The sequence below is a fragment of the Heteronotia binoei genome, chromosome 5 (assembly GCF_032191835.1).
Source record: "Heteronotia binoei isolate CCM8104 ecotype False Entrance Well chromosome 5, APGP_CSIRO_Hbin_v1, whole genome shotgun sequence".
NCBI lineage: Eukaryota > Metazoa > Chordata > Lepidosauria > Squamata > Gekkonidae > Heteronotia > Heteronotia binoei.
Genome location: NC_083227.1, coordinates 109586008 through 109613220, shown reverse-complemented (window position 1 = coordinate 109613220; position 27213 = coordinate 109586008). Strand labels below are relative to the sequence as shown.

The 27213-nt window shown below is 46.3% G+C and overlaps 1 protein-coding gene across 1 annotated transcript in view; it reads left to right on the top strand.

Annotated features, from left to right (window-relative positions):
* The first annotated feature begins 587 nt into the window (after positions 1-587).
* The window catches only part of SEMA3B (semaphorin 3B), a 29296-nt gene continuing 2670 nt past the window's right edge, over positions 588-27213 (top strand). Inside the window, exons 1-16 of the mRNA XM_060240057.1 lie at positions 588-739; positions 7384-7541; positions 10595-10657; positions 18494-18613; positions 18726-18819; positions 19375-19494; positions 20065-20210; positions 20580-20694; positions 21315-21384; positions 21587-21731; positions 22617-22836; positions 23686-23777; positions 24059-24100; positions 25021-25178; positions 25839-25894; positions 26776-26915. Of these exons, the coding sequence (XP_060096040.1) occupies positions 652-739; positions 7384-7541; positions 10595-10657; positions 18494-18613; positions 18726-18819; positions 19375-19494; positions 20065-20210; positions 20580-20694; positions 21315-21384; positions 21587-21731; positions 22617-22836; positions 23686-23777; positions 24059-24100; positions 25021-25178; positions 25839-25894; positions 26776-26915 (1827 nt within the window). The 5' untranslated portion in view covers positions 588-651. The remainder of the gene's footprint in view (positions 740-7383; positions 7542-10594; positions 10658-18493; positions 18614-18725; positions 18820-19374; positions 19495-20064; positions 20211-20579; positions 20695-21314; positions 21385-21586; positions 21732-22616; positions 22837-23685; positions 23778-24058; positions 24101-25020; positions 25179-25838; positions 25895-26775; positions 26916-27213) is intronic.

Genomic DNA, 27213 nt, shown 5'->3' with positions numbered 1-27213 from the left:
CCCCTGGCAGTGTTTACACTTTCAGTTCCAGTTCTGTCATCATAGCATCCAGTTGAATTGCATCCAAAATGTGGTATTCTGCCTTGTTCTCGGTGGCACTGTAGTGCAGATGTGGCATCAGAAGGCAGGGAGTGTATCTCAAAAGCTTCACCTTGAAGAGGGATCCTGCTGGGACTTTGGGCTGAAGATGAAGATGTCAGCTTGCCAGATAAATGTAGGAAAATAACTTGCAATAGCACCTATGGAGTGCTGTAGAGTTCTCTGGAAGTCTTTGAAAAGTAAGGTATCTTATGGAGAATGTGGGAACATTAATTTTAGGGTCCCTTGATTCTCTTCCCTGCCCACCCAACCTGCAGATTTGAGAAGACCTTGTCAAGTTATTTGTTTTGTCTTGGATTGTGCCAAGAAGCAGAAAATGGGAGGGGAGGGAAGCCTGGAGGAGATAAATATTTGTCTAGGGTCCTTCTTTCCCCTTTCTAAAGCAAGCTGAGTTTTTTCCTCCCTGAATGCCTTCTCCTTTCCCCTCCCTTTTATCACACAAGGGGCTGTTGTAACCTGATCTTGCAGATTGTCTCACTCTTGCATCTCTGCCTTTCAGCCACCTGAGGTTCAGAGTCCAGTGCTTGCAGGGGAGAAGAGGCAGCAGCTGCTATGATCCAGGTGCTTGTGCTGCTGTTGCTGGCTGGAAATGGAGCTACGACTGCCAGTAGTAATCCTCGTTTGAAGCTTTCCTTCCAAGGTAAGTGGAAAACAAACAAGTGGGGACAATAGTTGGGAAAAGGTACATGGGGGAGAGTTTGCTGCTTCTTATCAGAAGTGGATTAGTTCTGTTGGGGACTCTGGTGCTCAAGTTGAAACAGTTTGGTGTCAAAAATAGAGAACTGGAGTTTGAGCAGGGGTGGAGGCTGGGATGGCATAAAGGGAAATCTGTCAGTGAATCTCCTGCTACTTTTTACACTTTTAATTGTAGGTGCATGGTCTCAATTCAGATTGGGACATAGCACTGGGGTGGGGGGTTAGCCCTCTCTCCAAAGCCATTTTTAGTATCTTGCACATAACTGCAAGTTCTTTGCAGCCCTCTTGGCTGGTGTTTCCCTTGCAGAGGGTTAACTATAGGTATTTGTGTAATAGAACAGGCAGTACCTCTTGGGGGGGGGGGGGCAGGACCATCCCTGTGATGGTTTGGATCATGCATTTGCATGGAGCAGAACTCAGGGAGATGGACTGTGTGGCATGATAAGGAAAACTTTGTTGCGGGGGGGGGGGGGTGAGATGGAGTTGGGATAGCATTGGAGATAAATATGACAGCTGCCTTTTATTTTAAATTGAGTGATTGCATGTTATGTTCCATTTGACACAGTTAATGTTTCTATGACACAAGTAATCTTTGCAAAGACAAACAAGGTCATGGAGAACTGTCCTCTTGTAGTTAGGGCACCATCCTCTTCTAGTTAGGGCAATGACTTTACACTTGTGTAAAACTGGATAAAATTTTCATGAAGTCAGCAATATTGCTGCAAATCTATGCTCAGATGTCATTAACTTCGATCTTGCCTATTGTGCATGTAAACCACCACTAACTGAGAGAAGACAGGATGTGGCCTAACAAATTCTGAATGCTTGGGGAAAGCCAAAATGGAATATTTGTTCATTTCTATATTACAGCACAGATTAAGGCAGGAGTCTTGAACTCATTTGTTATGAGGGCCGGATCTGACATAAATGAGACCTTGTTGGGCCGGGCCATGTGTGTACCTATTTAAGATTAGGTAGTAGAGATATAAACTTTATAAAGGACACAGACAAACACAATAAAATATATATTTTTAAAACTTAAAGCATGCTTAAAACGTTAGCACTTGTTGGTTTTAAAGGTACTCTTTTTCTATTTCTGCCATAGAATCCAGGGAACTGGGCAAAGGAAGCTCCAGCTCTTTCCTTCTTTCCCCAGTGGACTGGTGGGGGAGGAGCCTCAGTCAATAGAAGGAAGAGAGGCTTGGCTCAGTAGCTGTCCTGTGTGATTGAGAGAGCCTGGAAAAACAAGCTCTCCCTCCCCCCCCCTTCCTCCCCAAGGGAGAAGCCTCAGCCAATGGAGAAATAGAGGCGTTGCTTTGTAGCTCCTGTGTGATTGAGCATGCCTTGCAAAGCAAGCTGTGATGCAGAAGGAAGCAAGAGAGAAGGAGAAGGAAGCAAATGATAGCCAGTTGCTCGGGGGGGGCCTGATTCGGCCCTCAGGCCACATGTTTGATACCCCTGCGTTAAGGCCTGCTAATAATACATTCCTTAATATATTATTTGTATTAATGTCTGGAGCATATTTAGCCTTATCAGGCCATTGGGGGTTAGTCTTTCTTTTGGTTAATTCAAAATTTCATATTTTTTTCTGCTGTATTTTTTCTCCCAGACTTCATGGTGCTTTGTTATCATCCAGCAATCTGTTGGACCTAATGAGATGTTCAGACTTCATGTCTTCGGGGTGCTTCTCTAAGCTGCTAGACAGCACCATAAGGTTGCTCATATAGCCTATAGCAGGGGTATGTCAAATGAGTTTGACACCCTTGGCCTATACAGTGTTAGTCCTTGAATGCTCATGACCGTGTTCTTCAGTGGCATGTGGTCACAGAGATCACTGAAGAAGGAGATGGCAAAGGGATGTTTTCCATGTTAGAGGGGAAGGGTATTATTGTGAATGAGAAGCAGAAACCATGAGACGTTCAGGGAAGAATTCTGGATTGTGCTGTGAGCATTTGTCCCAACTGGACTTACTTGAAGAGCATTAGTCACTCTTTTTTTATTCCACTAACCTGTTTGTGACATCTAAATATAACTAAGACAAGGCTAAGATCACCAGATTTCATTCTTGCATTTCAGCCCCTACAGGGATACCAATGACTGGTTCTTTATTACACAAGTGAATCAGAGACCCAGTATAGAAGTCAGAAAAATCTGTGCCTCATTTTCTTTTGAGTCCATCTGTTTTTTCTTTTGTCTCTTCTATTGTTGAACTAATAACTAAAATGGGTCATTGTGGGTAAGCCAGCTGTGTTCAGAATAACTACAGAAGAGAATGTTTATGTTCAAAAAGCCTTTTTATTTATGAACAACAGAGAAGCAGAAGAATGTAGGGAACTGAAGAAAAGAAATTACTCCATTGGCTTCCCTGGTCCCAGCTGTATGGCAGAATCCATTCCCTTTCCCTAGTTAAATAATGTTGATTCCCTTGCTATCCTATATATTATAGATATAAAAGCCAAACCGCATTGGTGACAACTCACTCACCCTCTCTTTAACTGGGCTGCATGTTGCTCAAAAAGCAACCCAACCTTCCAGCCCCAGAACAGATGAGGATTGGGCCACTGGGGAAGCTGCTTGGCAGTGGCTATTGCTAGGCAATAAAGCTTGGTTCTGTCAGTTAAAGATGGGGGGAGGCCCTTTCCAGGTCTATTTTGGCCTTTGGGGGAGAACTCGTTGGGACCAGTCCTGACTAGGGCTGCCAGTTCCAGCTTGGTGGGAAATTCCTGGAGATTTTGTGGTGGAGTCTAAGGAAGCTAGAGTTTAGGGAGGGGAGAGATCTCAGCTGAATATAATGTTCTAGAGTCCACCCTTCAAAGAAGTTATTTTCTCCAAGGAGAGAGAGATCTTTTTCTGGAGTTCAGTTGTGATACCAGGAGATCTTCAGGCTCCACCTGGAGGCTGGCTACTGTAGGTCTGGCAGCACCCTCTGGGTGACTTGATGTCACCTGACTGGCAAGGCTTAACTAGGCCTGGTTGCTCACCAATGTTAAGCAGCAATTGCTTGCTACTGTGCAGCATTATAGCCAATGTGGCATAGCAGTTAGCGCTACAGGGTAGGATCTCTCAGACCCAGTTTCTTGCTACGGACAGGTGATTTTGGCCCACTAATAGACTTTCAGCCTAACCTACCTCACAGGGCTGTTGTGCAGATCAAAAGGGGAAGAGGAGAATAATGTAAGCTGCTTTGATCCTCACTATGGAGAAAGACTGTACTTTTGCTAGGTAGAGGCTGCAGGGAGGGGGAGGAGATGGAAAGCTGAAGTCAGAGGAGCAGATAAAGATAGGTTGATAGCTGGCTGGGAAGGAGATAGGGTTGCCAACTCCAGGTTGGGAAATTCCTGGATATTTGAGGGGTGGAGCTTGGAGAGGCTGGGCTTTGGGACCTCAGGCAAGTACAATGCCATAGACTGCACCCTCCAAATGAACCATTTCCTCTTGGGGAACCATTGTTGCCAATCCCCAGGTGAGGGCTGGATATCACTCAGAATTACAGTTGCTCTTCAGATGGCAGAGATCACTTCCCCTGGAGAAAATGGCTGATTTGCAGGGTGGACTCTGTGTCATTATATCCATGGGAAAGTCTGCTTTTTCCACAGGTTGGGGAGTGGGAGAGAGAGACAGACAGACAGACAAGTTTATTTACCTTTCTGGCTATGTTGTGTTAAAGGAGTGACTGTTCTCCAATCCACTCATTCCACCTGTTACAATATTTGAAATGAAAGATGGTAGCCCCTGTGTACATTCCAAACTACTGCTTGGAATGCTTATGCTGGTTAGGGGCTGGCCCTAACTCCCCCTCAAAAAAGAATGAGAAAGTACTTTTATTTGATCTCCCCACCACCACCACCATGATACACTGTTACATCATTTTTAACCTGCTGCTCCCTTCAGAGCCCCTGGAGTGTCTTGTGAGTGACATGGAAAGACGAGGAAATCCGGTAGATAACCTTATCAGAGTCCAATAAGATAAAAAGCCATTCACAAGAAGGTACTACATAAGGCGCCTCCCTGCCTCCCTCCTGGTCACATACTTGCAGTAGCTCTCCTCTCAAAGTGCTTTCCATTTCCTTGAAAATCAGTTCAGGATACCAAGAATGCAGAGGAGCCTATCCTAGAAGTGAAATGGAACATACAAGCATTTGGGTATCTGGTGGGCTAGCCAGGTCTATAGAAATGTGTGAACTTGGAAAGAGATGCATAGATTGTTAAGGTCAAGGTCATTGCATGTATTCTGTCAGTGCGCTTATTTGCTTTAAGGCTTACCACACTCCTGATAGGGTTTAGACTATAAATATGGGAGCATGAGAATGATACTCCTTTTCAAATCCAGAATGAGATATATAGGGAATGCTCACTAACTTTTGCTCTGAGCTGATCCACCAGTTTGCTGTGAGCTCTGATGTGCACATGGTATTCTTCTGCTTACAAGAATTACCCCCATTCATTTCAGGAGGAATGCAGCAGTTTGGTGAATCCCATGTGATGGTATACTTAACTGCAGCTTGAGTCTCATGTGACTAGTTTGCAGTGGGCAAAATGCAGCAAGAAGGTAATATGAATTCCAAAACAAGTACCCTGTCATAGGCCAAGCAGTTATGAGAATCATCCCTATGCACACATGAGCAATGGGTAGGTTTGCCAACCCCCAAAATCTCTAGGAATTTCTAAACTCAGAGTGGGTAACCTTGGGCAGGTTTTTTTGTTGTTACCCTCTGACCTAGACATAGTTCTAGTAATACCTCATGATCCTGGTTCAGACTTAACATAAAACCATTTTTGCTGTTGTTTAAAATAGACAAGGCAGGTAGGGACAAAAGAGTCAGGTAAGGCATGGCTGCTGCTCAAGGCTAGGCAGTATCAGATTTCCCTGTCATTTGTGGTACAGCCAGACCTGGAGAACACACAACAGAGAAGGAGCTCAAGACCATGGATGGTGTTACTGGACCAGAAGAGTTATGCCAATGAAAGCCCACATTTGGGGCATATGTGGCCATATCAATGCTGTTCACACCGTGCAGCACCCCATGTGCCCAAGATGAGCAGCAGCTTATTAGCGGGTGGATTGCTCCCCTGCCAGCCACTTTCTTTCACTTCCCCACAATGGCTTATTTGTTCCTGCTGCTGCAAGCAGATTAGGCTCTGTGGCTAGAGAAAGGACCTTTTCTCTGTGCAGATGCCTGTTGTTCTGGGAGATTAATGTCACGCTGCTGCTGAGGCCACTAACCTGTTAAAGCTGGTGGGACAGATCAAGGCAGGCAGACTTGGGGGGCAGGTCTGCAATCAGCTGAAGATTGGATTTGGAAAGGGGAGGGAAAGGGTAAGGAAACAAGATCAGGAGCACCTCCTGGAACCCTCCAACCTCCTTCTAACTGTGTTAATGTCATACAGACAGAGAGCATGAATGTCATCAGGAGTCATGGGATTATGGCTGCTGTTGTCATAAATATCCAAAACAGCAGCACCCACTGGAACACAGAGGCTTCATATCTGCCTTTTAGGTTCCAGAGAGGGTTGTCTTCTGTGGAGCACACTGGATCCTGGGCTAGGGGGCACTGAGGCTGTCCGTTGGAGTTTGGATACCTTTACTTCATGGCCAGGTTTTATTGATTGCAATGGGGGGTGGGGAGGGTGCCGTGTTAGTCTGTCATTGTAAAATAAAACAAGAGTGCAGTGGCATCTTAAAAGATGAACAACTTTTATTTCAATAGAAGCTTTTGTGAGTCACAGACCACTTCATCAGAGACTGGTGTGCATGTGTGTGAATTTAAATACCGTTTGTGGTTTGAAATGTGCACTTATTTAGATTGATCAGTGTTGCAAAATAGGCTGACCAGATTATTTTTCAGCATCATCCCATTACAGGGCCTGTGATAGCACCATGATTATGCTTGCGCTCCACTGAGGCTCACTGTGCTGAGTTCAGCTAAGTGACAGGGAATTTTGCTTCTTTGAGGCACTTGCAGGCCAAATAAACAAGAGTGTGTGAAGGGCTCAGAAACCTAGTGAGGGTCCTTGACTTGGCCAAGGTCGCACAAAGGTCATTTGCAGAACCCAGATTTGGACATGGATTGCCTGTTGGCAATGGCCAGAGTTCAAGCTGCAGTGTTAGTTCATCTGCTTTGCGAAAGAACAGTGCAGTGTAGATTGTAGTTTAGCCAACTAGCCATTTTCTTAAATCTGACTTCAATGTGAGGAAATTTTTACTGCTTCCAGGCTCCAACAGCAGCATGGATCTACTGTACTCATCAAAGAGTATTGAGCAATTAGCACAAAGAAAGTGGCTTTACTGTAAAGATGTTAATGTTTCTTGGAATGCATGTGTGGAAACTGTCACCTTAAGCTGCCCATAGTTGTTTACCGTATTTGTTTTAGCACTTAGGAATCTCTTTTCTGTTTCTGTATATAAGATAATGTGTAACCAATTAAAAACAAATTACAAAAGCATAAAGCAATCACTTAAATTTTTGCATTTATTTGTGTATATTTGGCTTCAGTGATCTTTTCAAGTTTTGCTTTGAGATCTCAAATGTTGTGTCTTCCCTGAGGCTGCAGTTCTCATTCTACCTCCTCCCTCCCTCTTCTCTTCAGATCTACGAATGCGCCATGGATTGCAAACCTATGAGCTGGAGCGCTCCTGTTGCTACGACTCACTGCTGCTGGACGAAGAGAGAGGACGGCTTTTTGTGGGGGGGAAAAACTATCTTGCCTCCCTGAGCTTGGACAACATCAGCAAGCAGGACAAGAAGGTACCATGCCTCTGTACTGCTTGGGGGCTTGCCACCTCAAAAAAGACAGGATTCCTTCTCAAAAGCAAGAGGAGTTGAGTTGTATTGTCTGTCTTCAACTCCCTTTTGAGGTCCTTAGGAGCTCTTTTTCCCATAAAGAAGTATCAGGAGGGGGGCATTTTTTCTCATCTTGACAACAGATCTAGCATTCCTGTCAGCTTTGTGAAACTGCCTTTAATAAACGTTCCTGGTTAATGGAGTTAAATGGGCCAGGACAGAATGTGGGTTGAGACAGCTGACGCCCTCACTGCTGGGCTGTGGATGAAAGCTGCATTCTCAGCCCAGCAGGAGCAATACTTTGGGGACATAATACATCTTCCTTACTTCCAGGGCATTCGTATGTATGTGGAGACTGGCAGAGTATAGCTTTCTTCTCTGAAAGGCTGCTGTTTGCTTCTTTGCTGTGTGGTTAACAGCCTTATCCTCTGAACAGATTTGATTTCTTAGAATTTTATGCCATGAACTGATATATAGTTTGTGATAAATGAGCCTCAGGCCACCCCTCACTGCCGGGGAACAGTGGTGTGCAGTTGCTCTATTGTCCCCTGGCAGGGCCTCATCTGAGGCTGGGCTGGAGTGCTGGTACAGCAGGCACCATGGGTTGCCATTGCACCAGCACAGTGTGGGGAAACAGAGCTGGATTCAGCAATGCATGATCAGACAGGAAAAGGTACTTGGCGCAGTTCCATTTAGAAAAGTAGTAGCACAGCAGCTGGAGCAATACATAGTGCTTTAATTTAAATGGAGCAAAGGAATGTACAACATATGGTTCACATGATTTCATTTAATTTGACTTTGAAATTGTATCAGAAGAAATACCTTGCATTATGTCTTGTGCACGCAGATAGAATCACTTTCCCTAGCACAAGTGGGCAGGGAGTGCTTCTGTTTGTGCAAGGACTGCAGCAAGTGTAGAAAACTTCCGTGGGATCTGATGCAATAGCTGTTCTTAGTATGAGGGCTCATTGGATTAGTCTTTAAGGCATGGAACAAAGGTGTCAAACTAATTTGTTACAGGGACCAGATCTGACAAAAATGTCACTTTGTCAGGCCATGTATGCAATAAAATGCAGTGTTGGGTATGGGAGATATAAACTTTATAAAGGACCCGCGCAAACCCAATTAACAGTATTTTTTTTTACTAAAAATATAAACATGCTTAAAATGTTAACACTCTTGAAGCATTTCCTTAAAGTATTTCCCTGATGCCCACTCTCCAACTTCTGCCACCCATTGCTCATTAGCACTGGGACAATATACAGGGGCATAATGCATAGGCTCTGTCATCTGGCAATTAAGGTTATGACCAGTTGCTTGTGGGACAGATAAGAGCCCTGGATGGGCTGCTTCCAGCCCACGGGCCACAGATTTGACACCCCTGGCATGGAATGATCTTGAGGGAAGAGTGTCCCAAAGATAACTGTGCTAGAAATGAGGACTAGGTTACTGGTGCAAATGTATCTGATATTCCTTCTAGTGAAAGCAAATCAATCAGTGGAGATTTCTGGTGTGCACAGTATTTAGGAGAGCCAGTTTGGTGTAGTGGTTAAGTGTGTGGACTCTTATCTGGGAGAACCAGGTTTGATTCCCCACTCCTCCACTTGCACCTGCTGGAATGGCCTTGGGTCAGCCAGAGCTCTGACAGAGGTTGTCCTTGAAAGGGCAGCTGCTGTGGGAGCCCTCTCAGCCCCACCCACCTCACAGGGTGTCTGTTGTGGGGGGAGAAGACATAGGAGATTGTAAGCCGCTCTGAGTCTCTGTTTCAGAGAGAAGGGCGGGGTATAAATCTTCAATTCTTCTTCTTCTTCTTACTAGTCCTGTTCTAGGAATATTTATTTATTTGAAAAATTTCTGTGCTGCCTTTCTACCCAAGTAGGGTCTCTAAGGTGGCAAACATCAAAGCATTAAAATATTCCAACATTAAAACAGCATTTAAAATGCAAGTCTATATAAATATTTAAACAACTCAATAAAACATATACACACACAATATGATAAGGAAGGAAGACCAATAACAGTTAGTAGGGGAATGCCAAACAGAACAAAAAATTCTTCGCACACTGGTGGATGACAGTAATAGAGGAGAGAGTTCCAAAGTATTGATGTCACAACCAATAAGGCCCTTTCTCAGGTTACCACCTATCTTGCTTTAGATGGCAGGGGCACTTGAAGCAGGGCTTCCAAAGATTACTGGAGTGGATGGGCAGATTCTTATGGGAGTAGGCAGTGCTTAAGGTATGCTGACCCCGAGCTGTGTAGTGATTTAAAGGTCAATATTGGTACCTTGACTTGTACCCAGTAGTAAATTGGGAGCTGGTGTAGATGGGCCAAGATTGGAGTGATATGGTCCCGACAACCCAATCTAGTCAACATTCTGGCTGCAGCATTCTGTACCAACAGTAGCTTCTGGATAGTCTTCAAGGGCAGCCTCACACAGAGTGTAATCTAATCTAAATGTTACCAGGGCATGTACCACAGTAGCCAGATCTTTCTCACCAAGGACTGTAGCTGAGTTACCAGCCAAAAATGGTGAAAGCTACCGCTGGCCACTGCAGCCACCTGTTCATCCAATGGGAGGCCTGCATGCAGCAAGACCCCAAGCTATAAACCAGTTTCTTTAGGGGGAGTGCAACTTCATCCAGAACAGGAGATATCCCAGTTTCTGGGTTAAACTCCCCAACACCACAAGTAGCAGCTTCATTTTGTTGGGAGTATCTTTCAGGTGACCTTGTGGCCCATCACTCTGGAAAAGAATACAAAGAGTCCATGAGCTCTGGGCCTAGTCCTTGGGGCATATCCATCAACATGAAACGTAATGCCCCCTGGGGCCTTTAGTCACTATGCCAGGGACTCAATAGCAAAAAGACTTGGAGCCATGACCAAAGGATATCAGAAACAGTGTGTGTGTGCATGGAAATCATTACAGCCTGTGTCACGTCATCCTCAAAGTATGATGAATGACTACACTAACGTATTTCATTTGCTAATTGTCTGCCTTTCCTCTGTTCCTACAGATTTACTGGCCAGCACTTGTAGAGTGGCGGGAAGAATGTAATTGGGCAGGTAAAGACATCAATGTAAGTGAACGCAGATGGGAAATCCTCTGCTCAAGCCTTGTGTTAGCAAGGGCACAAAGGAAAGGAGACACAAGGCACTGACAGATGTGATGTGAGTAGGGTGCTTTTGGAGGGAATAGACCAACCATTTCCTTTTGGAGCAGCTCAGAGTAGTTTAACTAAAATGGAACCCCAGTCCTGTATGTACTGAAAGGACTGTTATTTTAGCTTGATCCTTTCCCTGATTTCTCCCCTGACCTTTCATTGCAGCTGGGGATCTCAGCACCTTGCATGAAGGAACTCCCTTTCACAGGAAACTGTTTTCTCTGTCCCCAGTCTTGCCCAGAGCCCCCTCATGTGAGTCCCAACCCTGCGGGGCCCCATGAGGGCTGAGAATCATGTCACTGTGGAGGGACCGGTTGGTGCACTTAAGGATTCCTGCTTAGCAGTGACCCATCTTGACCTTCCGGGAGATAAGAGGATGGTTCCCACCACTTTTGGCAGGAGGAGAGATGAACCAGGACCCATTCAGATTTGCTCCTTGATAACTGTGGAGCAGCACGAAGAAGGGTTTCAGGCACCTTGGCTATAACTCATACAGGTTTTCTAGGGAGGAGGCAGTGCTGTGTCAAGTCTGGAAATATGAGATTTGCAAGCTGAGGGGAGGGGAGGGGAGGATGGTTCTCCCACAGGCTGTTTGTAGCAGCCAGATTGAGGGTGCTTCAGAAAATGGTAGCTTTAATCTCCCAATGTCAAGAGTTCGACATGGTTGCCTGATGTAATGCTTCTCCAGGTCTTGGAATGGTTTATCCTTCTAGGTGAGGACAGGGTTTGAGAAAAGTCAGAAGAGGGATGTTTGGTTTGAGGACTTCAGACACACCTAGAGGGGTCAATGTTTCTTAGTGGAACAAAGTTCAAGTCCAGTGGCATCTTTAAGACCAACGGAGTTTATTCAAGGTATAAGCTTTCATGTGCAAGAACACTTCTTCAGATACATCGGATGTTTCTTAGTGGGTAGGGGAAGTGGTGAAGCACGTCCTTCATTTGCAGAATCTTCAGCCCCCCCAGTATAAAGGATCATGTAGTAGATGACCTCTACATTACACCCTAGAAAGCTACTGCCAGCCAGAATATACAATGCTGACCTTGAGAGATCAGTTAACTGACTCAAAATCAGGTGGTTTTATAAGTGTCCATTTGTTGGACTAAGATGTGGGTTCAAATTCCCACTCAGCCATAAATTACACTGGGTAATAATGGGCTGATCACTCTTTCTCAGCCTAACCTTCCTTGCAAGGCTGTAATAAGGATAAAAGGGACCAGGGAAGAGCCACCTTGAACCCCTTGGAGGAAGGGCAGGATGAAAATAGATAGGTGGCTGTAATGTTCTGCTTGCATACCTCTGATACCCCCAATCTTAAGTCCATGTGGAGTGCTTCAGCCCACTCCAGTCTATAATGGTTGGGGCTGATATGGGGCAAATACGGGCTGGCTCCTCACATTGGTGTCCAAGGGGAAGAAAGATCTACCTTACCCCAGGGCACTGCCAGTTAGGTGCTGCAGGACATACCACTGTGGCATTCTGCATGCTGTTAGGAATTGTTACTGATGCTTTGACCAGACCCAGAAGCCCATGAAGAAATGAGTTGAAATTATGATTACTTCATTGTCACAATTCTGTTTGATGGACAACAGCTAAGTAAGAATGAGACCAAACAAAAAATGTTTCTTGTTTAGCAGAAGCAAAGGATGGAAAATGGGGGGAATGAGGCAAAGAGTGATGAATGTTTGGCCTAAGATTGCTGGAGTTCTGTATGTGCTAACTACTTTCTATAGCATTAAGTTGGAAAGCTGTAGGGGTGTTTGGCACCAGGAGCACAGCCAAGACAGGAATTGCCCAGTGCATCATCCCCGTAGCAGACAGAACCTGCCTGTTTTGTTTTTTAACTAATCCTGCTATGCCAAGTGAAAGAGCAGCTAAGCAATGTGACAGTACAGAGGCATCCTCAGTGACTCAGTGGCAGAGCCAGGCGCTGAATTATGGGCTCAGGGCAGTGTTGAGGCACTGCTTTTGTCTCACCAGGACTTGACTCTGTGTGGGGGTGGGGGAGTACTTCGTGCTCTGCTGAACACAAGTAGGTTGTGAGTGGTATGGGAAGCAGCTGGCCAGAGAACTTAGAGTGCTGGGTGAGAAAAGGCATCAGAGAGAAATTTCTCTCTGGGACGGAGGCCTGTCTCTTTGTGCTCCCCTGTCAACAGCTCCTGGTGCTTTTATCCCTCAGGGTAAAAGGGCAGGACACCAAAGAGCCCTGAGGTTGTTTGTCTTCCTAGGCTAGCTCAAGAGTGATGATAGGGATGTGACAGCCCCTGGGCCTGTTTCTTCAAGACGTGCCCAGCAGCCGGAGGGAAGTTTGGCAAATGGTTTAGTCCTCAACAGCTGCTCTAAAAAGGACATATCTGTGTATATGATCATGAACATGCCCCCCCCCTTCCCCAGTGAATCCCAGAAAAAAAAATCCCATCTCCTTCATTGGCACGGTTGCAGTACTGCAAGTTTGGATATACATACAAAGGGGACATCAGCAGAGGTAGTTCTATGTAAAAAATAGAAAAGCAATTTTCCAAGTGTGGGAAGATCCTGCCGGATTTGTTTTCTCCCCAGCAGCACACTCCATGCTGAGTGCAAATCCTTCTGCCTTCCTACATAGAAGGCATTTGCAAAGAATGGGAGTAAATAATGGAGACACCCCTTTTGTTGTGCAAATGATTGGGAGGCAGAGCAATTATCATCGCAGAAGCAAAAACCCTCATCTGTAGCAGGAAAAAAAGTGTGTGTGTGTGTGTGTGTTTGTACAACCAGAGTCTCAGTGAGCAGCAAAGTGCTGGTAGGCTGCTGCAGTCTTTAGGGAAAGGGCATATTGGTTTTAATGGGTTTGGGAAGGAGTCCAGGCCCTTTAAGAGCTTAGCTGCCCTTCTGGTTGAAGTTCATTTAAATTCAGTGATACAGCTTGACGTCACTGTCTAGGTTAAGTATTACCAGAGCATAAGCTGCAAGATCACACTTTCAGCTTCCCAACTGAATAGACGTGTAAATCAAGAAGGAAAGCCAGAGCCAAGAGTTAGGAGGCAGCCAGAGATTTCAGGCTGTGCATTGAAATGAGGGGAAAGGAAGACCCTGGTAGATCTGAGGCTGGCAGAGGATAGTAGAGTGTTTTGCGGAAGGTGGTCCAGCCGTTTCCTTGGTTATGCATTTACCTGGAGTAGCATTCTGTGTCAGAGCATAGGCACCCAACCTGTGGCTTGCCTTTGTTCTCATAACCTGGCCTGTTTCGTGCTGCATGGCACAAGGGACACAGTCCCACTGTTGGTTCTCTGCTCTGTTCTTATATTTGTGCAACATGACACCAGGGCCATTAGCTATCCCTCCTTGGGATTTGTCATGTCTGTGATGAATGGCTTGAGGAATACAGGCACAGAGAGGTTCAGCAGAAGCTCAGTGGTGCATGTCCAGCCTCTGAAAGACCTGTTGAAACAGCAGTGCTGGAACATCTGGCCCATGCCTGATGCATTGATCCATCAGCGTTGCCTCTGACTCATTTCCTTTTTCCATTTGCTGCACAGCTGGGCAGCCTGACAGGGCAAGGGAGGCCAAATCCTTTCGGTTTATGCAGTATTGTCCCCATTCTTGGGTTGAAGCTTTCTTCAACCTAAAACAGAATGCTAGCTATTAGGTGTCAGAGTCAGCACCTCTTGCTCCCTAAGGAAGAAAACCAGATGGCTTCTCCAGATGGGAAGTTCTGCTTACTCAGTTGGTACAAGCGCAAGACCCTGGATAGCCAGGATAGCCTGATCTTGTCAGATCTTAGAAGCTATGTTGGGTTGGACTTGGTTTGTCAGAAGTTAAGCAGGGTTGAGAAACCAGCAAGGAAGTCCTGGCTTGAAAACCCTGCAGGGTCACCATAAGCTGGCTGTGCTAGATGGCACATTACACATACATGCGTCTGTGACAAGCTGTGGGCTGTAATCTTGCCTATAGGCTGCAGTGAATTCCATAGGAAAGAAAAAGCAGGGACATAATTAATTTTAGAGGATGCTGCTAATTACCCTTGGTTTCGGGGTGCAAAAGATTTAATGGCAGGAAATTTGTGAGCTGATCTCCTTTGGTTTTTGTAAAGATTTAACTGCGATTGTGGAAGGAGGCCCCTGTTTGCATGGGCTCATAGGCCGGTGCACCCATTAGGTGACCTTAGGGTGCCCTGGGAGGGTGGGGGCTACTCCCTCCCTCCTGGGTGATTTAAATAATGTGGAAGGGCCCAAGGAGCAGCAGCTGCCCTCCCCACCAGTGAAAGGTCTAGTTGATCTGCTGATCCATGGGACCTTTCACTGAGACGGGGAGTGTTGACAGAGGTAGTTGGGCCGGCTTCCCCCTCCATTTAAAGAGCCCGCTGACCAGCTGCCCCCACTTCCAATTCAAATTTCAGGGGAAGAGCAACAGGAGCAGCCACATGCCTCCCCCCAGGATTTAAAGAGCCCGCCAACCAGCTGGCCCGTGGGGGTCTTTAAATCATGTGGGGAGGCAGCGGCTGCTTCTGCCAGCCCTCCCACATTATTTGAATCACTGGCGGAGGCAGCTTTCAAGCCCCTGCCAGCGGGAGGTGGCAGAAGCAGCCATACAACTCCGCACATGATTTAAAGACCCCACTGACCAGCTGGCCAGCAGGCTCTTTAAATGGAGGGGGAGGCTGGCTGTGGCTTCTGCTGATGCTCTCCGTGCCAGTGAAAGGTCTCGCTGATCAGTGGGGACCTTTCATTGGTGGGGAGGGCGGCGGCTGCTTCTGGGGCTCTCCCACACAATTTAAATTGCCTGGGAGGGAAGGGCAGCCCCCACCCTCCCAGCCTAGGGCACCAGGAAGCTTGGCACTGGCCCTGGGTACTGCAGAAGGCGGAGAGGAGGTTAACCTTTTGCCACCACAGCATTTCCCTATTTAAATCAGTCTCCTTCCCCTCAGCTGCTATTTGTCCCATGGAGGAAAAGATATAATTAACTCTGTGTTTCCTTCTCTGGGGGAAACAGATGGTCCCAGAAAACAGTATGTAAAGGTAAAAAAAGTAAAGGTAGTCCCCTGTGCAAGCACCGAGTTGTTACCAACCCATGGGGTGACGTTGGAACAGGATATATGGCTTGGCATGGGTAAAAGGAGTGGTGTTCAAGGCCTCTCTGACCAGGCCCATGGTACATCTGAAGCTGTCTGCTACTGAATCAGACCCTCGGTCCATCAAAGTCAGTATTGTCTACTCAGACTGGCAGCAGCTCTCCAGGGTCTCAAGCTGAGGTTTTTCACGCCTACTTGCCTGGCCCTTTTTTAGTTGGAGAAGCCAGGGATTGAACCTGGGACCTTCTGCTTACCAAGCAGATACTCTACCACTGAGCCACCATCTATCCCTTACATCACAACATTTTCTTGGCAGACTTTTTACGGGGTTGTTTGCCATTGCCTTCCCCAGTCATCTACACTTTACCCAAGCTTCTGCTGGATTCTCATTTTACTAACCTCGGAAGGATAGAAGGCTGAGTCAACTTTGAGCTGGCTACCTGAACCCAAGCTTCTGCTGGGATCAAACTCAGGTCATGAGCAGAGCTTGGACTGTAGTACTGCAGCTTACCACTCTGCACCACGGGACTCCCTAGAAAACAGTATGGGGAGGTGTTAACGACTTATTTCCAGTCTTATCCATATATGCTCAGAAGTAAATCCCACTGGATCCAATAGAGGTTATGCCCAGGTGGGTGCCCAGTGTACTAGAACCTTAATAGTGGCAAGCCAATTATATGGGGGCACTGCTGTGCAACAGGGTATCATCACCATCTGACAAAAATCATTATGATTCAGGCTATTTACCATTGCCTGTAAAATACTGAAGGAGATTTGGGTTATTAGTATTTTAGTGCCATCTTATTTTAAATTGTGTAATTGTTGAATTTTATTAGCTTTATTGTGACTTTACTATGTTGTCAGCTGCCCTGAGCCCACTTGTGGGGTAAGGCGGGATATAAGTTAAATATAAATAAATAAATAAAATGGTATTTTTAGAGTTGCATTTTAAAAACGTGATCAATAACCAAAAGTTGCAGGAGGAATTGTTGTAAAGAGTTCCAAGATTTATCTGATCTTCCTGGCAGCTGCCCTATTGCCACTCCCTTCATTATGAGGGCCTTCTTCCTTTTTGAAATGATTATTCTGCTCCTTCGTAAACTGACTTTGTGCAAATTCATTCAGCCCCCATTAACACCTTGCCAATATTTTCTGTTAATACCTTTCTTTGAAGTGGTTGCTTTCAAATTCCTGCAGAGCCCTGACTGCTTTGAGAAGAACCCCTCCCTTATTTTGATGTGTTCTGCATCAGGCGTATGGGGGAAATTGCTCAATGTTGAGGAAAGATTTAAAGATTTAAACATTTGACCCCCAGCTTCCCAGAGGAGAAGAGCATGCATAAGAAAGAAAATGAGCACTGGCACCATTCCTGGTTTCAAAGCTTGCAAATCCCGGGATGTTTTATTTCTAAGACTTGCTGCTGAGCCAGTGAGAGGGCTGTCACTCTGGTCTTCTGGTTCCCCTTGCAGCCCTTGAAGCACTGCATTGACTGTGGGCTTCTCCTTCTCCCCTCCTATCCTCTTATTTGCTTTCTGGTTCCCAGCCACCCATGGCTGTTTGCAGAGTGCAATGCAATTGATGGCCACGTGTGAAAAGGCTCTTTTCGGAGTGCTGCATTCAGCCCTCTTCCGCAGCACTTGTTTGCCTTGGCTGCTTCTTCAGCAGACATGTTGTCAGCCTTTAAGAATGGGGCTTGCATCCTTGCTGGGACCCTCTAGCTTCTCAAGGTGCCTGGTGGTGTTGGGTGGGGCCTTGACTTTCCCTCTCCCCCTTTCCCTCCACAGCCTGTTGCTCTCCCAGCCTCATATTTACTGCCCATTTATCAAGGAGGCATCACTTCTGCCTGAGTTATCCCAGACATTTTTTTGAAAAAAAAAATCAGCCCCTTCTTAATGGGCTGGCCCGGCAGAAGTGATCTGTCAGTGAGTAATTGTGCTGAGCAGTAAGTCAAACAGATGTTCAACTCCTGACAGGCCCTGAAGGGGAGGGGGGCTTCTGGGGAGCTTTGCTTTGCAGGGAAAAGAAAGCAATGTGGAGGGTGAACTGGGGTCTTGGTGCCTGCTTGCGACTAGCACAAAATCTCCCCCCCCCCCCAAAATCATTGCCGGGCCCCCTTGGATGCAGCATACAGCCAAATCCTCCTTTTTTCCACAACCCCCCTGCTGGGAGAAGCTGATGGTGAAACATGCAGGAATTCTAATCAGCCATCGCAGTGGAGGCACCCCCATTCCCACCCAGCAAGCATAAGGCAAATACAGTTCTGAATGCAAAGAGAAGCTCCTACAGGCTCTGGCACTTCAGCAATGTCAGGGGAGGAAATCCAGAGGCCAGGAAAGCACCAGCACAGCAAATGCCAGTGCTGGCGACCAGCAAGTTGTTGTGCTCAAGCTTCTACATTTTCTCTTCTGTTTTTCTTCCACGTGCAAGATGTCCATTTCTGGCAGGAGAGGAGGGGTATCTGAAAAAAGAATTTGGGTGAGGAGTAGGAGCCACTGGGTAGAATGTAATAGATAGGGATGGGGAAAGCATCCTCTTGACAGCCCTCCAAGCCTTTGGCTCTCTCTCTTACAGCTCTGTTGGTACCTCCCAGTCCCGGCCTGAAGGTTCTCATCTGTTCATCCCCCTCATTATGCAGCTTCCCCAGCCTTTGAATCAAAAAGACACCCATTGAGCTTGCTCAGCCAGCACTGTTTTTGCTTTGTAGGCTGAGTGCATGAACTTCATCAAGATTCTACACCTCTACAACCGCACCCACCTGTATGCCTGTGGCACAGGGGCTTTTCACCCCATCTGTGGCTTTGTAGAGGTTGGGCAGCGTGTTGAGGTGAGTCTAGTGGTGGACCCTGGAGCTGACAGCTGGATGGCTGGGGCTGGAGATGGGGCAGGAAAAGTGTTCTGTTTGGCCTGACCTTCTGAAATGTCGTTTCTCCCTCTAGGACACTGTTTTTAAACTGGATCTCAGGAATGTAGAGGATGGAAAAGGGAAGAGCCCCTATGACCCACGCCACATGGCTGCCTCAGTGCTTGTAGGTAAGAGACAAGGCCTGGATGGTAATAATAAGGAAGTTGGTGGTATGTCCCACTGATGCCTGTTATCTTGTGTACACATAATAGTTACACACACACCTTGAAGGTAAGAAGAAAAACATGATCCTTCAGTAGCCATTAGCAACATTCCCAGATGTAAGCAGGATGAATTTCACCTGATGCTCTCTATATTTTCCTAGCCAAGAACTCTTAGACGTTCCCAACATATGGAGATTGCCCTCCATCTGATATGGGAACAGCTTGTGTCAGCCAGTGCTGTGCATTAAAGATGTAGCTGCCATGTGGCACATTCCCTCCTGGCTTCTGGTGCCCACTTAGCAAAGCCCCAGTAGTGGCAGCTGCTCCCGTGTCCTTGGCTGGCAGCTTGTACGAGGTCAGCTTTAGAGTCTTTCCATGTTTGGGGAGGATGACTTTGGGGGAAAGTGCACAAGCCAGAGAGAGCATCTTGGACATGCTCCAGTTTGGATTCCATGTAGATGGGCTTGGCCTAGACAAGCCAGGAGGCCTTTTAACCCTTTATTCTTTTGTACCTCACAGGTGAAGAGCTCTATTCTGGTGTGGCTACTGATCTGATGGGCCGTGACTTCACAATCTTCCGCAGCCTGGGTCCGAGGCCTTCTATCCGTACAGAGCAGCATGACTCTCGATGGCTCAATGGTCAGTGATGGAGAGGAGCATCCTAGAGAGGAGGGGGAAGAGAACAGGTCAACACTGCAGAAGGGGGCTACAGGAAGCAGTTATTTTCATGCATTCAGTTAGTTGTCCTTTTCCTTTTGTTGATGGTCACTTGCTCGCTGGGCCTGAAAGGATGTTATTTTCAAAGTGTCAAGGAAATCCACATTTTCAATTAGTGCTTTTATGGGTTCTACCAGGCTAGTCCTTTTCCAGCTCTCTTGCTCTGTGACTTGTGAAGGTATGTTGCCATCTTGTGGTCAGAAGCTGATCGGCAGCTTCCTGAACTATCACAGAGCGCGGCTAACAAGAACAGTGATGTAAACGTTGCAGAGAGAATTTCAGATTGATACCTGTCAGGCAAGTTAGATCAGAGAGCTGAGATCATCCTTGGACAGAGGAGCCAAGGCACAGGAGCAGCCAGGGAGGCTAAACAGTGAGTAAATTGTGCACAGGCACTCCACTCATCACCTGCTTCTGCTTTAAACTTCCATTCCAAAAAGCATGGACATTTCCTTGCTCTGCTATGACATTCTCCCATCTGTCTGACCCAAGAGCCTAAGTTCATTGATGTCTTCTGGATCCCGGAGAGTGAGAACCCTGATGATGACAAGATTTTCTTCTTCTTCCGTGAAACGGCTGTGGAAGGAGCCCAAGGCTTGGGCAAGCACACTTTTGCCCGCATTGGCCAAATCTGCTGGGTGAGACACATGTGCCTGTCTGGAGCTGAGGGTGGGGCAAGATGCCAGATGTGGGAGAGGTTTAGCCAGATTGATACCAGCCTGGCAAGTCAGATCAGAGGGCCGTGTGTCATTCTTAAATGCATGTGCCTACTTGCAGTGGTGCATGAGACCAACACTGGCTTGATGAAACACACTATGGCTATTCTGTCACTAAAGCCCAGATGGTCTGTATCTCTACCATGCTGGTGAAGCATTAGAATTCCTACTCATTATTAAGTCAGCTGGTTTGGGACCCTCACTGGGCAGAAGTAGAATGGGGATATGCAGACCCAGGAGAAAAAGGAAATCCTGTCAAAGTCTTTGATAAACCTCCTCCTTTCTTTGCAGAATGACATGGGTGGGCAAAGAAGCCTGGTGAATAAGTGGACAACATTTCTGAAGGCTCGGCTGGTTTGTGCAGTAACAGGCAGTGATGGAAGCCACACCTACTTTGACTATCTCCGTGAGTGACTGTGACTAATGAGGGCTGGGTTTGCCCCAAATGAAGCAAATACTCCAGGGGCTGTCTGAATGTGTTGCACACCAGAAAAAGGGGAAGTGAGACTGTGTGACTGTCCCCAGGACCTTCCTTCAATTTCTGAATTTCCTCTTTGTCCATCTGCCACAGCCTGGAAGCCACGTTCATTCTCTTTTGCACCAGACATTAGACTACAGTGTACCAAAAAAAGAAAAAAGTCCATGAAAGTCAGTATTGTCTTCTTAGATGGGCAGTGGCTCTCCAGGGTCTCAAGTAGAGATCTTTCACATCACTCACTACCTGATCTTTTAAACTAGAGATGCCAGGGATTGAACCTGGGATCTTCTGCGTGCAAAGCAGAGGCTTTTCTACTGAACCACAGCCCCTCCCTCAGGGGCCTTAGAACTAATGTAAGGCCAGTTGAGAGCAATGATAGGGATTGGTTTATCTGTTGTCTAATTAATTTTGTGGAGCATGGCTGGGATGGGAAGATATAAGTTTAGAGCAAGACCACTCTGTCATCTGGATGGGAAAGAGATGTTCACGCTCAGGGCTGAGGATTGCAGGCTGGTGACTCCTGCCTTCCTTCTCTTTGCTCTCCCCAGGTGATGTCTTTCTCTTGCCAACCAGGGACAAGCGTAATCCATTGCTCTATGCTGTTTTCACAACGTCCAGGTAAATATAACGGTCTCTAGGCTTACTTCACTTTCAGCACAGACTGTTTTTCTGACCAGATTAGCTGAGGTTAGGGCTGAGTTTCTGGCAAACAATACATGGGTTGGGTTGGGAGATGCACATTGTTTCCACTCTTATCTACTGGCGACGTCTTTCTTTAGCCCTTTCCCCTAATGCCTGTTTCTTTGTTCTGCTTCCACAGCACTGTGTTCAAGGGCTCCGCTATATGTGTTTATCACATGCATGACATACGTAGAGCTTTTCTGGGGCCTTTTGCCCACAAGGAGGGGCCCAACTATCAGTGGGTGTCGTACCAGGGTCGGGTCCCTTATCCACGCCCAGGAATGGTAGGTGCTTTTGGACCTGGGAGAGTTAAATGAAGCAAGGTGCTTGTTGCAATATGGGCACCTATAAAACAAGGTGCTTTGAGAGCTTATGGCTAGTGTAGCAAGCAAGAACAAATTGCATTGAGGTGATGAGAAAGGAGATAATGGCTGGGGGGGGGGGGGAGAATTTCTCCATCTGGACTGTAGCATCATGCCAATATTATGAGACCTCATAACTGAAATAAGCAAAGGTGCTGCAGGTCAAAATAGAGGGGCAGATGCATAGAAGGATAAGGAACTATTGCTTGAAGGGTGGGCTGACCCTGGCAAATAGAAGACGAAGACTGCAGATTTATACCGCACCCTTCTCTCTGAATCACTCAGAGCGGCTTACAATCTCCTATATCTTCTTCCCCCACAACAGACACCCTGTGAGGTGGGTGGGGCTGAGAGAGCTCTCACAGCAGCTGCCCTTTCAAGGACAACTCCTGCGATAGCTATGGCTAACCCAAGGCCATTCCAGCAGGTGCAGGTGGAGGAGTGGGGAATCAAACCCAGTTCTCTTAGATAAGAATCCACACACTTACACCAAACTGGCTCTCAAGTACTTGGATGGGAGACCTCCAAGGAATACCAGGAACCGGAGGCAGGGGCAGGCTGTATCAAGTCACTTCTCTGAACATCCACCATGCCCCAGTAGGGGTCACTAGAAGTCACCATGCCTTCTAGGCTTGCGCGCACACACACAGATATAGATACAAAAAATACCAAAAAAGGAGGGTGGAATAGGTGTGCTCTGTGGGATGCATGGAAGGGTAGGGTGGGAACTCAGGAGTTTCCAGGACTGCTGATTGTTTTTACATGCCACCACACTCACCTTCTGTTCTTCTTTCTTCTGCTTCTCAGTGTCCCAGCAAAACCTTTGGCACTTTCAGTTCTACTAAAGATTTCCCTGATGATGTGATTCAGTTTGCCCGCAACCACCCACTGATGTACAACCCAGTGCTGCCACATGGCCAGCGTCCCATCTTCCTGCAGACCAATGTGGATTATACCTTCACCCACATTGCAGTAGACCGAGTAGCTGCAGCTGATGGCCACTATGATGTCCTCTTCATTGGCACAGGTGCGTTTGCATTCCTCCCCTTCTGATGGAAAAACAGGCTCATACTGCTGCATGCAATGACGTTCTGAGTTCAAGGACCAATCAAATCCACATGCTGTCGCTCATCCTTCATAGAGCACTCCTGAGACCAGCATGTAGGCTGCTATTTTGACAACTAAGCAAAGCCTGCATCTGCCAGGCTTAATTTCCATATTAAAGTGAAGGCATGCTGTGAGCTACAGCAGGCTCATCAGGCATTTTTCATTGGCCAACCAAGCCACTGCTTCTCTTCCTCACCACTTTTTGCCATGGATTTTGCTGCAGTCTCCAGTGGCCATCCATACTTAGCCTAATAATGGCATTTCCTTATGATAGTGTGTATGTGCAGCGGCATAAAAAAGTGCATCGGACGGGACTGAGTGCAGGTGGTCACTGGAAGCAGCAGAGAACTGTAGAACTTGGGAAAGGCTTGGTTGGCTGGTGTAGGATGCTCAGCATGCCACTTGGGAGGTAGCCATCAGTTGCCTTGAGATATATTGCCTTTTTTATTGCCAGGGACAGATGACATCCTGTTCAATTATTATTCTAGTATTAGACAATGGGAGTCTTTTAACATAGTCATTGGAACTGAAGCAGGGATTGGAGGGCTCAGAAGCAAATCCATGCTACGAGACCTTTACATGGTCCTTTTTGATAGCCTCGCCCTTTTGTATGAACCGGGAAATTGAGCTTTGGAATCTCAGTTAGTTTCTGGTTGTGAGAAGAGCAAATGGGTGGATAATATTTTCAGAATCACCTTCAGAACATGGAAAGCCTCAGCCTGCAATGCTTTTTTGTGTCAAATTTTTCCATTTCCCCCCCTTCTGGCAGACATTGGTACAGTCCTGAAGGTAGTCTCTGTGCCCAAGGACAGTTGGGAAAATATGGAAGAGCTGCTACTGGAAGAGCTACAGGTGTTTAAGGTGAGAGTCATAAAAGCTGGTTTGGCCTATGCCAAATACACCTACTTTGGGAAAGGACTGTACTGGTCATGCACCCATGTGGGGCTTAGCAGCTTTAGCAGTTCTTTACCTTTTCCATACAAAACTATGATGTTGGAAGGGACCTTTGGGTCTTCATCTAAGTAAAGGAGGCAATATCTTGGGTGTCCTGGGATAGTACTTGAGACCCTGGAGCAATACTTGAGATACTGTCTGCCTTTCATCAGTAGTCACATTGCATTTCCTTTATTTCCTTTTGGCAGGACTCCTCTCCAGTTACCAGTATGCAGATCTCCTCCAAGCGGGTATATATGGTTTTCTATGTTTTTGTCTACTGTTGTATGTCCCTCAGAGCCCTGCAGTAGCAGGGATTAGGCCATTCAGAAGTTTAATGAATAATAATAGGAGTGGGAATGGAATGAGGTGAATGTCAATGAGGGTTCTTGCATACAGCTGGGAAGGGAATCTACAACATGAGACTGCTTGAGCAGAAACTGGTATCTTCCGTTTTTAATCCACACAATTGTGATAACGCTAGGCCTGAACATTAAACATGTTCAGTACATGGGTGTCTAAAAGCCTCAGAGAAGGTGAACAAATGAACAAAGCAATCCATATTTAGGATCAGAAGGTCTGCTTTTCTGGAGAGCTGCTTCTGCTGCAAAAGATAATGTGGAGTGACCAAGAACAAATATGCGACTTCTTTCTGTTAGTCAGTGCCATGAAAACCAGGCCTGCTCCATTGTCTGGCTATCAGTTTCTATGCTGGTGAAAGGGCTCAGCTATATGGAAACAACCTCATGTCTTTATTTAAATTAAAATGGGGCACATAAAGCTCCAGCTTGGGTTGGAATCACAGTGCATGTGCGTGAATCTTCCCCTTCTGTGTTGGTTTCCTGACCAGAAAGGCCTCCAGGGAACTGCTGCTTGCCCCAGTGGGGTGAACATGCAGACACTTCTTCATGGAACTTCCAGTATCATGTGAAGCTGAGCTAGTGTCATTAAGACTACTGTTGTTTATAAAACATCTAACAGTTAAGTGCTATACAAAAGGTGTATTTTTAAAACAACAATCCTTTACTGCAGACATGCAATCTTTTTTAAAAAGAGAGAAATCTACTGCTTCTGTGGCCGAGAGCCTTCTTTGTAGCCTGAACTGAGTGATCTGAGGAAAGCCAGTGAGTGGGTAGCACTTAATGGGTTGTATGGCTTTGTCTCCTAACAGCAACAGCTCTACGTGGGATCTAGGAATTCCATTTCCCAGCTGCCCTTGCACCGCTGTGGCATCTATGGCAAAGCCTGTGCTGAATGCTGCCTGGCTAGGGACCCCTACTGTGCTTGGGATGGCAACAGCTGCACTCGCTACATGCATAACACCAAACGGTACGACTGACAGACTGTAATGCCCAGGAGTGATCTCTTGCTGGCAGGAGTGGAAGGGGTGGGGGCAAAAAGGGAAGGAGACGGCTTTTTCCCAACTGGGAGCCATTCATTCTTTTGCTGCAGCTCCTTATAAGCTGCAGGTTTTTCTTTTTTTAACCACTGCCACTTGGCAATAGCATTGTGCTGCACCCAAAGGAAAAACTAGAGGGACACAGACCTGGATGATGACTTCATCCCCTAATATAATTTTGGGAGATGTAACAACTGATTGGCATGCCCAGTATCCATTCTTATCTGCTGAAGAGTAGTGTGCTGTGAGTATTGGTCACAGGACAGCTATTGCTGGTATCCAGAAGCAGTCTTGCCGCCACCCCCATCATAGCAGCTGCATGGACTGTTTGACCACCAAGATCCTGCAAATGGATCCCAATCCCAACCTCAGTTATGATTCCCTACTACAGCAGACCTCTGGATTTATCTGTCCAAGAGCTGTACTGGATGTGCACAGTGCAGTCTCTGCCTTAAGGTGCCATGGCCTCTAGGGTTCCTCCATGGAACAATGACTGGTTGCTTCATGCTCCTCTTGTAGAGATGTAAAATGCTCCCTTATTATGATGCTGAGAAATCTTTCTGTTCTTCGTCCCTGCCTCCCCCCTGCAGGCGGTTTCGGCGCCAGGATGTAAGGAATGGAGACCCTAATACATTGTGTTCTGGAGGTGAGTGTGCTCAAGCCCCCACCCACTGCAACATTTGTATCCAATTCAGAGTCTCCATAACTGCGAACCACTCAAGTTTTTGCCTTTGAATAGCATGTTTATTGCACTTGGTTGAAATAGTGCTACATAGAGCAGATTGTTTCTCCTATACACTTTCCATAAACATATGGAACAGTCCTAAACAGGACTACTAGTCTGTAAATCCCATGTTATTCAGTGGGGTTTATGTCCAAAAAAGTGTCCTTAGGATTGTGGGCACACACACACACACTCTTTCTCACACATGAAATATATGAGACTTTATGCCAGAACCAGAAAGTGTTGTGTTGCATTGTTTTGTAGAGAGTACTTGACCTGGGCCAGAGAAAAGGAATGAAATCTAGCTTCTGTTAATTGTTGTTTCTTTTCCACTAACAGATTTAAATAATAAGGAACTTTTGTTCCATAAGCTTCCTTTTATACAGGCAGAGAGGGAAGCAAGGAGATGTGAGAGGGGGGCGGGGTGGAGAAGAATTCTACTAAGTCACTGAACAGAGTCTAAGCCTACTTAAGGGTGAACCATATTCTGCCCCTGTTGTCTTGGGACAAATATCTTCCCTTAACCCTCTTTCCAAATTCTGGGGATACAGCGATGTTAAACATATACCAGAGTGCTTTGAAGGGATCTAATCTTAGATCCAAATACTCTTCCACAGATGAACAACAGAACTCTGTTGTTTCCTTTGGATACAGACTTGAACTGTATTCATATGGCCATTTCTTCGTGTCCAGCTTTGCCTTTGGCCTGGACATATTTGCATGTTTTTTTCTGCTTTTCCTTACTTGCACATGTTAAGTGTTAATCATATCCAAATGCCAGACTTTGTATTATCTGTGTGCAGATCCCCAGCAAAATAGTGTGCCTGAAAAGAAGGTTTATGGAGTGGAAGGCAGCAGTGTCTTCCTGGAGTGTCTCCCTAAGTCACTGAAGGCCCAGATTTTATGGACATACCAGAAAACCAGCAGTGCCACCCAGAAGGAGGTATGAGCCTCGCGGCTGTGCACATGTAGAGTAAGTGGAGAAAATAAGAAGCAAGAGTAATAGGATCACTTGATTCTTCCTGAAGCGATGTCATCTGTCCCTTTTGGAGGGAGCTGCCTTTTCAGTTATTCCTTTCTTTCAAATATCTTCCAGTTTCCATTCTAGATAATGCCATACATGCAATACATTGTGCAAGATGCACAATCCTTTTACATTTTCGTCCTGAGGTCTTGCCCTCCTTGAATCCCTTTGCCTTGTCTCCAAGCCAAAAAAAAGTGCTGTGGATAGGACCTTCCTA